Source organism: Chlamydotis macqueenii, chromosome 3 (assembly GCF_036417535.1).
Source record: "Chlamydotis macqueenii isolate bChlMac1 chromosome 3, bChlMac1.mat, whole genome shotgun sequence".
NCBI lineage: Eukaryota > Metazoa > Chordata > Aves > Otidiformes > Otididae > Chlamydotis > Chlamydotis macqueenii.
The window spans coordinates 125,735,247-125,748,838 of NC_141558.1; the positions used below are offsets into that span (position 1 = coordinate 125,735,247).

The following is a 13,592-nucleotide window of genomic DNA, read 5'->3' on the forward strand; positions in this document are numbered from 1 at the left end:
ATAAACTGTGATAAAAACAGACTTACGTCGTCTTTGGCTTGGAAGAGGTATTCGTTGCCATCAGTCAATCTGCAAAGAAAACGACCACCACGTATTTAGCTTGGCAGCAGTCACACCGCTTCAACTCCCGCCTGTTTAGCCGCTGCACGTAACCAGACTGAGATATATGGGAGCGTACGGGGCAGCACACAAATACAATGTATGTGGAGATAAATATTAATTTTAAAAAAGACCGAATAACGAGCAGGAGGAGGGTCAGTGGTGGCTGTGTTGCAGGCTTCCTGATCTTTCGCCACAAGAAGAAAGCATTTTAAAAATCTCTTTTTAAAATAAAATTAAGTGTTAAACAGTAAAATAAAAGGTAAATTTCCCTAAATATTTGCTACATATTTCTTCATATATTTGCTATAAAGCAAATTTCCCTGGATATGGATTCTATCATCTTTAGAGGATTCTGGTATCAATATATATTTAAAAAAAGAAAATATTTCTACCCTGGAATATACGAACTGATCAGCTCATAAATTGAGTCTCCCTTGACAGAATCGCCTAGCAGCTGTGTAATAATAAAATATTTTTTTCACCATTGGCACTAAGCAGTTGATCAGAAAAACAGAAACACAATTTCAGAAGGAAAAATTTTGGTTTTTTAACCTTTGAACAGCAAGTACTTCATGTACTTCCAAATGAAATGGTCTGTAGCTACACGTTCCAGACCTGCAAATGTGATAGATGTCTTCGGTAGTCTCCTAAATCCATACTGGAGGTATTAAATAAGAGGCTTGCTTTTGAAAAGAGCAGAACCATGAACATTCAGCTCTTCTCAATTAAGTCCAGAGGGAGCAGCCGAAAAGCCCAGCAGTTTCAAACCAGGCTCCTAACTTCAGGCACACATCCACTCTTGTCTTGTACTGCTGCCTTCGACAACACACCACCTTTCAGTGCTGGATCCTCCCACGAATTCGCACAGTGAACACACCCACCACGCCTCAAACTAAGGGCAAGACGCTTCAAGAGGCTCACCTTAGCTTGAACACATGCTTTTTCTTTTTATAATCGACTGCTATTTCACAGACTGCTTCTTTCAAGCTGACGGGAATCTCATTGTGGTAGGGGATGCCAGAAGCAGCAGCCTTCGAATCCTTGTAGAAGCCCATCTCTTGGTTGTTGATGACACAGTACACGTTATGCCATGACCTTCAAGACAGGGAAAACGACAAAAGTATTTATAAATCTAATGCTCTGACTTGCAGAACTGGGGAAACCAAACACAGTTATGTCTCTAAGATAATGGAGACTAGTTCAGTCTGAGGACGTGAACACAGCATATGCTGTCCCGTAAACTGCAGACGGCGAATTCTCTCGTAAGAGCATGGCTTCAAGACGAAAGCACTGGCTTTGAGCCAAACGGAACAGAGATTTCCAGAGCTCTCTTTGACAGCACGTAAGCATGTCCTAACAGCGGGAGAACGGTTTGGCATACCTGGGAGAGAAACTGATTGACCTTTTAATGACTACGCTTTATTGCGGAAGGAATTCACGTCGTGCTGCAAACTAACGAATGGACTGCATGTGAAATCCTTGATTGTCACCAATACTCTTAGTGGCATCATCCGCCTCCTTCTCCCAATATAGCTATAAACATCAATGATTATCAGGAATAGGAGTACCCAGATATTAGCACTGGTGGCTGTCACCGCCTCAAGGTAGTTCCCCAGCGTGAACAACTCTAGCCGAACAAAAATCACAGCAGTACTGCACTCATTTGTGATCTACACTCAGTCATAAACCTGGTTTCAAGAGCTCTTTGAGGTCATGAAGAGCTCCAGTCTCCTTTTCCAGCCCACATAGCAATCTGAGCAGTTTTGCCTGTTTGAGAACCGCAGGATCAGGTCCTTAGGAACCGAATCAACTAAGGCACAGAAAATCATCTTCACCCGTTTTTCTCTTCTGAACAGATTACAGAGTAGGTGGAAAGTGCTAACGTGCAAACAGAAAACGTCAGAAGAATATGGACATTTCTGTTCTCACACCTACGTGTTTTTCTTTTCTGGTAGTAACGTACAACTTGAGAGATCTGGAACCAAATCCCACTACTGCCACAAATTCATCGTGTCAGGTGGGAAAGTCAGGGTGTCTTTATGCTTCAGTTTCCCACCTTCCCAACACGGCTAACGCTGCATCTTCCACCATGTATCTTTAGACTGCAACTTCACCAAACATACTGTTGGGACCATGCATACACAGCTCCTACAACAACAGGAGCATAGAGCCTGGAAGGTCTTTCATAGCTGGGAGCAGGGATAACCTTTTCTGTCTTACATCTCGGTGAGTTTGGATGCAATTAAGCATCCAAACATGAAGCGTTGAGTACTTTACCTGCTGGAGGCTTTCTTGCTGTGTGTCTCCCATTCGTGTTTGCGGTGTAAGAAGCCCTCCATCTGAGCTGAAGGAATCTCTTGTGTTTTGGCTGGTAGGGTGGCAGCCGTCTGGGCCTGAATGGCACTCTTGGCTTTGCGGTCTGCCGTCGGGGAAGGAACTGGACTGGACTCTTTCGAACTTGTCCTCTGTTCCGCAGCTCCATTGACCATTTCGTTTGTTTCTGCGGTTTCTGCCACCTAGGAACAGCGGAAAAACCAGTTCAGCTAGAAGCCTCAGAACACTGGGATATCTTGCAGTTAATCTCTTTCCCTCACAACGTGGCTGTGTATAAACTTTGCCTGGAGAAGGACACAGGCCAGTAAGATCTTTCTCACACTCCATGGAGACACAGAAGGCCAAGGAAATTAGAAGGTATGAATGGATTAGTACCCATTTTATAGGTAGAGAGACGGGAAGATAAGAGCAGCTAAACATCAGTGTGAATTTTACTGTGCTTTGCTCTGCTGGTCAATTCGTATTCTTTTAGAAATTGTCGTTCCTAAAACGAGAGCGTTCAATTCCGTTGCTAAGTACTCAAATGTTTGGAACAGTAACAATCACACTTTCTGCAAACCTAGAGGAGCAGTAGAAGTTATACACATCAGCCACCTTCAATACGTTTATGGGGTATTAACAGGCTATAAAAGGTACTGATCAGGAGTCAGCAGAAAAAATGTCAACATTGCCCAGGAGCATTTACAAAAACCTCTGCAATTAATCTGTTTCTGTAAAAGCTCCTTTCCCGCTTTCCCCATTCCCCTGGTGACACAACAAAATCAAAACATGCAGAAATTAGAAAGATTACACCATGCATGTCATCTCCACCATTCCAGTTAGGATATTGGATCTCAAAGACAAGGGAAATGAGGTCACGTGTCAATTTATCAAGGTCCGTTCCAGACTTGTGTTATTAGGTGGATTGGAGTTTTGTTAAAGGAACTGAAAACCACCACAGTCACACAACATCACACAGCTATTTACCCCCAAACAAAGACAGAACCAAGGCCTTGCCCATCACTTGCTTTGTTGATCGCGTTGCCTGTCGCGCTCTGATCGAGATAGCCTAGAGAGCAGCCGTGTTTCCAGCAGCTCTGACTGGTCAAGCTGTCGACGTCTTCAGGAGCCATTCATCCAAAAATCATTTAAATTGGAATCCTAATGGCCATAAGCTTTTGAAATGCAGCTTGGTCCCAGTTTTTTTTTTTTTCCTTTACCATTACTTTGACATGTAGAGCTATTGGTAGCAGCTCAGGAGTTACACATCCAGTGTGTATTATTATTACGATGATGATTAATAGCAAGTTACTAAAGCTTAGCGCTGCTAACGCTCTAGTAGATTACAAACATTCTGGACTGGTTTTATGCAGACAAGCAGGTATTTGCGAATGGCACAATAATTAGACATTCCCACTTCTGCACATGGCCCGGACAATTCAAAAGCAGCCAAATTATTATGCAACGAACTAAATTTTGCCACCATTGGCTAGAACTTCTTATACCTGCCAAGTCCACGTGATTGTACCTCACACCTTTGTACCTCACGGACCTAGGAAGAGCTAAGTGTCAGCTTGCTATGGATATGGGAAGGATTGGTTAGCTGCCTTTAAACAACCTAAATCTCCAGAGTACAGACACTACACCACTACAACAGGGAAAGAATAACAGCTCACACTGCACTTCAGTCGTATCTATTTTACGCTGTCCCTGAAGACACACAGCCTGACAGCCTGGCTTGTAAGAGGGAACATCTATCCTGCACTGGTATCCAGCGAAAGTAAAAACCAATGATGCTGCCTCTTCACAATTAGGATAAATCTAAGCCATCAAACCTCACTACTTGTATCCAAGTCTCAAAATAGAACAAAAATGTTGAATTAAAGGGGAGAGAGGGTAAATAAGCAGATGAGGCTGAAGATTAATTACCCAAACGCTGCCAGCACAGCTACTCTAACACAGGTAGTGAAATAAACCACCAGTGAAAGCTCAGTTAATCAATCATCACCAGTGCTGATCACTAATGGCCAACAGATCGCGTTCAAGAAAAAGGAGAGCCCTTTGCACATCTTTTTGACCAGTGATGGACACTGAACTTCCAAATCTCTGCTTTTCACCTGGCTGCATCCCTGTCTGAGACACATGAAGACCACAGCGACATCTCAACAACTTGCCCAAACTACCCAGCACTACCTGTTACCTAAACCCATGCTGAAAGCCGCACGTTTTCTGTAGCACCATCAGCAAGATGTGAAAACATTACTGATCTTGGGGTACCTCTAACCACTAACCTGAAGTAAAACAGGCCGGTTTCACTGCACAGCTACTTAACGCGGTTTTATCGGAGCTAACATGTAATTCAGCGCCACAAGCTGCAACCCTGCGGTTTTAAAAAATAACTGCCAACTTTAATCAGGCAATCAGAGCTGTAACGTCTACTTAAAATCCTACTGATTGTAAAAGGGCTCTGAAAAGCTTTTCTGACGCTCTTTCGGGTTTTATTTCCTTTTCATGTGTTATCTACAATTAACAGAAAACAAGCAAAATAAATCTGAATCATAAACAGCTATGCAAAGAACGTGTCATGAAAATAGAGAAAAAACAGGAGCTAAACAAACTTTAATGGAAGCATGCATCGGGCATGCAGAGACAACGCACCGGAGGACAAACATTAATAGCAAACTGTACTGTTACAACAAAACAGCCATCAGGTACACAAAAACAGTTTTCTTAATGGTGACTGAGAGGTTAGTGCCAAGTGCTTTAGTGGCTAAAGACTACCCCTGAGATACTTAAACCAGGACTATGACATGCAACGGGACAGCTGGTGACAACGACTGCAGACATCCCCTGATTTCCGTAGTGCTTGACGCAACTTTACGCTCAGCTCGTCAACTTAAGTCTCTGCACCACAGCGTAAACAAGAGAGACCTGTTTGCCTTCATAGATGCAATTAAATACATATACAGCCTGTACATTGTTCTGGTGTAAGTGCCATTTTAATGTTTTAAGCCAGTACCACAGGCTGCAATCAGCAGGTGAAATGTTACACCTCTAGGGCCTAAAATGGTAACCTTAATAGACGACTGACTTAATTTTTCTTCATCGTAAAAGTGTAATTTTTATATATAAGTGTAATAACACGAATAAGAAAGTGTATCTATATAAATTACTTTTACACACTACTTTTTGGTCAGAATACAAGGCTTCCCAGACGGTGGAGTCTGAAGCTACAGCTGTACGGCCCTGAGAACCGTCAGACTCGTACAGGCACAGAGCCAGTGCTGGTGCAGGCAGTCACCACATCACCTGCATGAATTTCTAGGGAATTTTTAAAAGCATTAAGAAGCTGTATGTTGTTATCCTGACAAAAGGAAAAAAAAAAAACAACACATGCATCATGAAGTGGAAAGACAAGTTACAGCAAAAGTACAGTTACTGCAGCACATCCTTTCCATCATCTCTCTCACTTTACGAGCTCAGCCAACACAGAACAATTCAGCTGCGCTGCCCAGCTAGCCGATACGAGTCTAAGTTCAGATCCACAGCGGCACATTTCGCTCCTCACATCAGAAATACCGCTGTGTCCAACGGAGGCATTGCAACACAAGGTTCGGTGAACCCAGCTAAAAAGCTCTCATGAAAGACTGAAGTGCAGATGGCAAAGATTAACATGGAAATGTATTATGTATGATAAAATTAAAAAAAAAAAAGAAGCAAACAGGTGATGTAGAAGGCTGTGGTAACCAACAAGACGATGATGATCTGGGATGTGCTCGCAGGCCACCTCACGTTCCTTGCCACAACTATATAATGTGATAAACACTGAAAGGTACACAGACGGCTCACGTCATCATTTAATATGAAAGATGAACCGAAAGGCTTTATTTAAAGAAAGGAAAAGGCAGAGCTCCTCAGTATCCTACAGCATTGACAGAGTGCAGACCCAACTGGGACGGGCTACGTGGAAGATAAACCTATGCTGAAAGGCATTTCCTCCCCAGAGCCCACGAGTGGGACCAGTACTGCGTTTCCCTTGCAGGACTGGTAAGAGCTCCAATATCCACCCATCTGTCCTGCCAGGAGCCTTTCCTGCACTTAATGTGACCTCAGAGAGCGAGCTTCAAAAACACAAGAAAGAGAAGTGTCGCTTTTCTCACCACTCAGAGCGCTAACTGAAGCAAGCAGGCTGTACAGGAAGGTACAGAGAGAAGCCAGTTTTCAGCTGCTGCGTTGCTGTAACTCTATACACATATTTACTGGCATTTTTATGGCTGCATGTAAAGATTATTGGCATGCATCCTGACTCCACTGGGACATCCCCTACCAAGAAGGAATGAATAAGGCATGGACCATTCAACCCGCACCTGTATAAAATAAAGAGCTGGGATCTTAGATCAACGTATTTTATTGAGTTTCTAAAGAAAAGCATCACAACCTCTCCGTGAGGGTCTGCACCCTACTCTGGTTTACACTACGGTCTCTCCAGTGTCAGTAAATGGAATTGCTGTAGTGTAAATTGGACAAGACCAAGGCACAATGGGGCTCCGAAACAGCCATTCAGCGCAACTCTTCGTGAGGACTACATACCAAGATAAATCTAGATACTAGTTTTTCATGTTTTATTTCACGTTTATTTTTTATCTGCGGTCAATGAGTCCATTCTGCGTGGAATGTTATACAACTAACCTTAAGGCTTTTCTTTGTCAACATTTACAACTCTCCCCTCCCTCCCAGCCTTCACTGGTGTGTATTATCTTTGGCCTGGTAAAGAACTCGCTCGCTAATGCCGCTGATTTAATAACGTTGCCGTGCTGAAACCTGTTAGTATAACTCGATGCGTCATACCTGTCAGATTCTAGTTCTCTTCTTCATTATGATGTAATCTCATTACATCTCAATTACTCATATAAAGGACGGTTTAGCTGGAAAATCTTAACACTATTAGCAACATGAAAAACTCACAGTAAATAACATGAGATAAATGTGTCACCTTAAAGCAACTGAGTGTCAGTGGGGAGATTCAAATAAACAAGGATTAAAGTGAAGCAAATATCTCTCCAAGGGGCTGCTAATTAAATAAAAGTCAACTGATGGGAAGGAAGAGAAAAGCAGCAGGGAAATCTGAAGCCAAAAGATTAAACCGGTACCAATAAACCATACTAAAAAACGGTGTCTTTTGCTGCAAATGATTCTGTGTGTCACAGTCCAGACCACGATCGGTCATTGGCTGTCCGTCTGCTAATAAAGTTTTTGTAGTTTTGGTAGGTTTGGGAGCGGTAACTAACCCGTGGAGATTCCTGGTCTGATGGCAAACCATTTTGGGAAACCTGTTCTCCTTTTGTCCCATCCCTGTCGGGAGAGAGGAAAAAGAAAAGAAATTGTATCAAGTTCTTGAAAGTCACCCATCATTTTCACCAAAATGAGATTTTCCTACTGAATACTGCACAGGTCAGGAATTCAAGCAAGTTCCTAAAATCCTCAGGCCCAACTGAATAAATCCAGTGTTAAACAGAGAGATCAAGAGAGGCTTTCCTGAAAGTTACTTTACAAATAAGTCTCCTCCTATCACACAAGTGAAATCTATCCGTAACTGATCCTCATCAAAAAAGAAAGCCAAGATTGCTCAGAAATTTTAATTCATAACACAGGGGGTGTAAACCCAGCATTTTTACTTTAGGGCCAGCACACCTCAGCAGTTCTAACGCTCTGCCGTGACAAAATATCAGAACATTCAGCTCAGCGGTGAATTCAGGTGTCTGGGAGAGGTCCTGTCCCCATAAACTACATCCATGCAAGTCACGCAACCTGCAGACTCTCCCTTTACAACGCATCTTCAGCCTGAGAAGTCCATCTGAAGAAACAGCGCAAAGCAGGCAGTTCAGCCTCCCACACCCTGGGCTCACCATTGCTGCTGGGAGTCTGCGTCCTCGGCAGCCTTCGGGCTCGGCTCTGGAGTCGGCGGCTGTCTCTTCCTCTCCTCTTCCTCCTGCTGTCGACGTACTTCCAGCAGCTCCAACTGTGAAATGAAACATTTTTGTGCTTTTAAAAGCACTGCACATTTTCAGGGCATTTCTAGAAACTGAAAGTAACTCTCTACATTTTTCTGAAACGTTACTGAAATTGAAGTTTATTGGAATAAAATCTGAAGGAATCATTCTTTAAAAGTATAAACCATGCAAAGTTTGTTGCACCGCATTTGTCAGTGAGGCACACAGTATCAGACCCTTTAACATCACGTAGAAAGCCTGGGCAGCAGCTTGCCACTGTCCCTGTTTCTTTTCTAATTCATTCTATTAGAGCAAAAATCAGATAAGCAAGAAAGCAGCCTAAACTATTAAAACATTTCTGAAGTGACATCCTCTTGTCTGCTTGTCATACGCAGAAATAAAGTGTTCCACATCCAAATCCCTGAAATTACCCATCTAAACAAAACCAGCCCGATTTCTGAAGATGCTGAGAAGCTCCAATTCTTTTTGTCTGCAGCTGTGACGCTCAGTGCGTGTGAAAAATCAAGCCACTTCAATTTTAGGGTCTAAAGTAAAATTATCCTCCAAAGACGGTAACGTGCTCTCCAAGCATTAATTACTGACACCACAGCTGTGCTCAAAACATGGGTTTTTTTTGGCTTATTGTGTCTTTCTAGGGGACAATGCAGCCTTGTACTGGAGCAGCCAAAACAACAAACATTTTTGCCAAACCTCTCTCCCCACCACTCTCTCCTCACACTGTCGTCTTTAACCAAAAACAATTTCATGGATTTAGATCTGGATTTTCTTCACTCAGGACCCCTCTTCCCTTTTAGCAGCACAACCTGTACGGCAGAGGGCTGGAGCAAACTGCTCAGCTCCTGAATCTGCTTCCGGGCCAAGAGCCCTGGGCCTGAGACAGCTGCTGTCGACTACTGACATCATTTATCACTTTTTCCTCACAGGTTGTTGAGTTTAAATGAACCTGAGAGGGTTTTAGCATTTTTGGGAAGACAAAACTTCAGGCCCTGGGCTGATCAACAAACGGAGATCAGGTTGGTGATGCTGGGAGTTATTCCTAACAACCAGACGGCAACAAAATGAAGGGAAATGGCCAAGAGAGGCTATTCCCACCGACAGCACTCACCGTGGTCAGTCTTTCCAGCGCTGCAAACCTCTCATCCCAAGTAGCTGCCGATTTTTCAAATGCTTCGTGTCGCTTAATTAATTTTTCCACTTCGTCAACGCTTTGACCTATTTCACGACTGGACAGGTAGGGCTCCTGTCCCAGCAGCCAGGCCTCAGCCACACTTGCGTCTCTTGAAAACTGGTGTACCTCCAAAACTGAGGAAGGAACGTAGAGATATTAGCACCATTCATGTCAAAAAGAGCACCATGAAGTCAGCAGGCATCTTCTGAATTTACTTAAAAGCAGTTTGGGAAAAAATGTTGATGAATAATACGGTACAAACACCCAAAGCGAGCGATAATTGCCCATGCTACTGCATTTCTTAAAGCCTGCTCAGGCTCAGGAGCAATGAAGAACGTACACACAGCAGCCCAGAACGCCAGAAATGACCACACTGCACCATACATTTTGAGACCCTGGCCAGCTGCCTGCTGCCAAGGCTTCAGACCGCAAACGAGATACGACGAGGTATGATCACCTCGTTAGAGTGTCGGAACGGGGTTGTTTCAACGCTCAGAAAGACACAGTGAAGAGAGAGTTAGACATGGCCCCGCCCAAAACAAATCCAAGGACGCCCTTACTCAGTCTCAGCCACTCCCATCTGTCTTCCCATTTGTCAATCATTTCTTTTCTCTTCTCTGTCAGCTGCAGCAGCTTTTCCTTGATCTGGACGGAAGAGGAGAATGCAGGACTGTTACGTAAGCACCAGGCTCACCCCGCCACACCGCGTAAGCTGCTCCCACCAGCACTGGCATTTATGGACAGGGTACGTTGTGCTAGACTGCCACAAAGTGACTTAAATGTGAATACAACAGCTGCTTTTCTCATCAAAGTATAATTAAATATGACATTTGTACTAAAATACCACATTTGCATAAGCACACATGTCTGTTAGAACTACAGCACCCAGATTATTTGATAAAAAGAGTATAATGGAAAAACAAATGCACAGAGTGCAGCCATGTAGTATATCTTCTGCCCTTTTTCCAGCAAATCGTGCAAAATGCACAGCCCATGACCACTACAAAAAGCCTGCAGCTATCTGCGCTAACAACACATTTTTCTCTTAATATTCCCTGGATTTGCTCCCTGTGAGACAGACTTTTTCCTGCTCCTTCCCTAGCAGGCCTCTTCCCAACATTCCAGTTCCCCTGTACAAAATTCCAGCTGTCTCACAGTTCTGTCTGCTCTCGCTCAGAGAAGTCACCTTTCCAAACACAGCCAGCCCAGGGCGCTGTCGCCCTCAAAGCACAGTACCTCCTCCGATGCATAGTGTTTTCTGGCCAGAAGAGACTTGCCCAGCTCAATGCAGGTCGTAAAGCTGTCGTTTCGGGCGTCGATTTCTGCTTTGATACCTTGGTGATTGTTCATCAGCAGTTCAACCGACGAAACATCCCTAAAATGATCGGTCCATGATTCAGAAACGCGTATTCCAAATTTAACAGCTGTTATCTTTTCAAACAAGTGAACTAACCCAGAACTGTACAATAAAAATATTAATTCCTAGGTTGCCTCTGTAGTTCAGGAAGCAAGACCGCTAGCAGCCTTTCCTTAGGAACGGTACCATCCTGGTCTGAGTCAGAAATTAAATGGACAAAGACGTGGGACTTCATCTTTTTGAACACAACTTTACATTGCAATTAGTTCAGCAGCCCCCAGCCTCCTCAACTGACCTGCACCCTTACCTCCTGATTGAGAAGAGACACTTCACGTTACCTCGGCTTTTCCTGGGCTTCTATCTGTCGGATGACGTCTTCCATCCAAAGCATGAGATCACGAACCATGCTGAAGAACCGGAACTTGTCTCCCGTATCCACCAGTCTGACCCTGCGGCCCTCGCAGGCATCCAGCAGCGCCTTCCACGCTTCTAGGACCTCGTTTTCCCTCTTCTGGATGTCATCGGCTTTGTCTCCGGCATAGGCGGCCTGAAGGCGTGCGGCGTCCTCCTGCAGCTGTCTCACCTGGGGTGTTTTTATGAGACAGAAATGCATCAGCGTTCGGATGCTTTTGAGTCTCAAATATGAGGAAATTTTAGCTGCTGATTCATCATCTGAATGGCTTTCTAAAGCCATTGCAAACATATTTGGCCTGTCGATACCAAAGAGGTTTGTTCTGTTATTAAGTCAGTATATCCCCCTAAGAATACTTCTCAGAGCAGACTGTTGATTCAAGGGGACCCCAAAACAACCATGGCCCAAACCTCGGTAAAACCGGGTGCCACAAAGTGACTGCTACATGGCGGGGCAAACGGGGACCACTTTCATCACCAAGTTTTAAATGCCACTCGAACTCCTGTATCAAAACCACTGCTCTGTCAGAGTATGAAAAACGTGTTTTAATGCCAGAGAGGTTTTTTCAAAAATGTAGATTATGACTTCAAACAGAGGAAAATTTGGAAATTCAAAGATCTTTCTTGCTATTAGAAATTTCCTTTCCTTTCAAACACTGTCGTGGGACATCCAAGGCTATTTCTTGACTGTTTCACATATTTTTCTATCATTCTATTGTCTCTTTTCTGATAATTTTATCCTTTTGTTAAAAAAAAAAAAAAAAAGGAGTTTGAACTCCAAATTAAACAGTGCTCTAGCTACAGGCCCAGAGATCAGGCCACTGTACAACGACCCATCCCAGCGCTCCAGCTGTTTCACGCCAAACGAAGCGCTCCCTCCACAGCTCTGCGCTGTCATTACATATTCCTTCATTTCGGCCTTGATTACAATTATCTTCCTGAGAGACTGGGATCGGTGTTTTGTGAACGTCTCCCATCTGATGTATAAAATCAACAGCTTCCGAAAGTAAAACACTTGGAGAATCAAACGGTTGCTGTATCCCCTTTTTTTCTAGTGTAAGCAACTAAGTAAGCTGCAACATAATCAAGAACTGGCAGGCAGCTTGGCCATAAAAGCCACCTTTTCCGACTGACCGGGATAAACGCAGTCAGTCGTAATTCCTCCACTCCTTCAGCAACTTGTTCTCTTCCACAGTTCTCACTTTGGCAGCTGAACATTGTTTTTCACTTTAGAACCCCCTGTGCGCTGTATGAACGGCTGCTGCCTTCTATTTAACACACCTTGGCTTCAAAAGCTGCAGAATTAGATCAAGTTTGGCTGCTTTTGAAAAATCTCAGCGTACTGCTGGTGCTGCTGCTTGAGGCAAGCAGAGAAAGTTCTCTGAGGAGCTACAGCGTGTTGCCCTCGTGCCGCTCCACCCACTCTATTCCTAAAAACACAGCAGGCTGAGACTGTCGGGAGACATCACAGCCTTTTGCTTTACTTCCAATCAATACTGAAGTTCCCTGCCTTTCGAATTTCTCCTTCAATCAGGGGCAGGAAATGGAATAATGTTCAACAATTACCTATGTATTCAGAAATCTGCGTACTTACGGATTTCTATTTCAGATAAACTAATTAACCTAATGCAATGACAGAGAAGCAGAGAGACAGATGAGAAAATGACACAGCTGAAGTTATTCCCACAGAAACACAGTTGGAAAGCAGCTGGCAGCGCTCCGTCGCCCGGCCACGGAGGGGCCAGGGGCAGCAGCAGAGCTCTGCGGCTCAGGTTCCTGCATCCCCAACGCCGTCCGCTTGGTACGCACCTGGGTGCCGAGCGCCTGGATATCGTGCTCAAACGTTGTGTGCATTCTCTGTAGTGTTTCCACCGTGTTTTGGTCTCTACCAAGCTCTTCGGGCAGTTTCTTATGTTTGTCTTGAATACGTCCCAAGATCTCCTTGGCGTCGTGGTAAAATTTGTGCAGTTCGTAAGAGGCCGCTAGAATTTGTGTTCTCGTGTCGATGAGCTCCAGGAGATCCGCCCAGGCCTCATTAAGTCCATCCTTCCACTCCGCAATCGTCGCAGCATCTGAATGTCCAGAGTTGATGAGTTCATCTGCCATGTGGTTAACGGTATCAACGCGCTCCTGTCCGATGTTCCCAGTGTCTCGGGCAAATTCTCGGAATCGCTCCTGGAGCATCTGAAACGCGGAGAAACAGACTCATGCAGCGTTGTTATCGCAAACT

The 13,592-nt window shown here is 44.2% G+C and overlaps 1 protein-coding gene across 2 annotated transcripts in view; it reads right to left on the reverse strand.

Moving 5' to 3' along the window:
• Positions 1 to 13,592, reverse strand: part of SPTBN1 (spectrin beta, non-erythrocytic 1) — an 80,408-nt gene that overhangs the window by 1,769 nt on the left and 65,047 nt on the right. For both annotated transcript variants that reach the window (XM_086744169.1, XM_086744170.1), the window contains exons 25-34: positions 13,172 to 13,546; positions 11,290 to 11,534; positions 10,831 to 10,969; positions 10,155 to 10,239; positions 9,532 to 9,728; positions 8,322 to 8,434; positions 7,704 to 7,767; positions 2,380 to 2,618; positions 1,024 to 1,197; positions 27 to 69 (exon numbers count right to left, since the gene is read on the reverse strand). In XM_086744169.1, the coding sequence (XP_086600295.1) occupies positions 27 to 69; positions 1,024 to 1,197; positions 2,380 to 2,618; positions 7,704 to 7,767; positions 8,322 to 8,434; positions 9,532 to 9,728; positions 10,155 to 10,239; positions 10,831 to 10,969; positions 11,290 to 11,534; positions 13,172 to 13,546 (1,674 nt within the window). The remainder of the gene's footprint in view (positions 1 to 26; positions 70 to 1,023; positions 1,198 to 2,379; positions 2,619 to 7,703; positions 7,768 to 8,321; positions 8,435 to 9,531; positions 9,729 to 10,154; positions 10,240 to 10,830; positions 10,970 to 11,289; positions 11,535 to 13,171; positions 13,547 to 13,592) is intronic.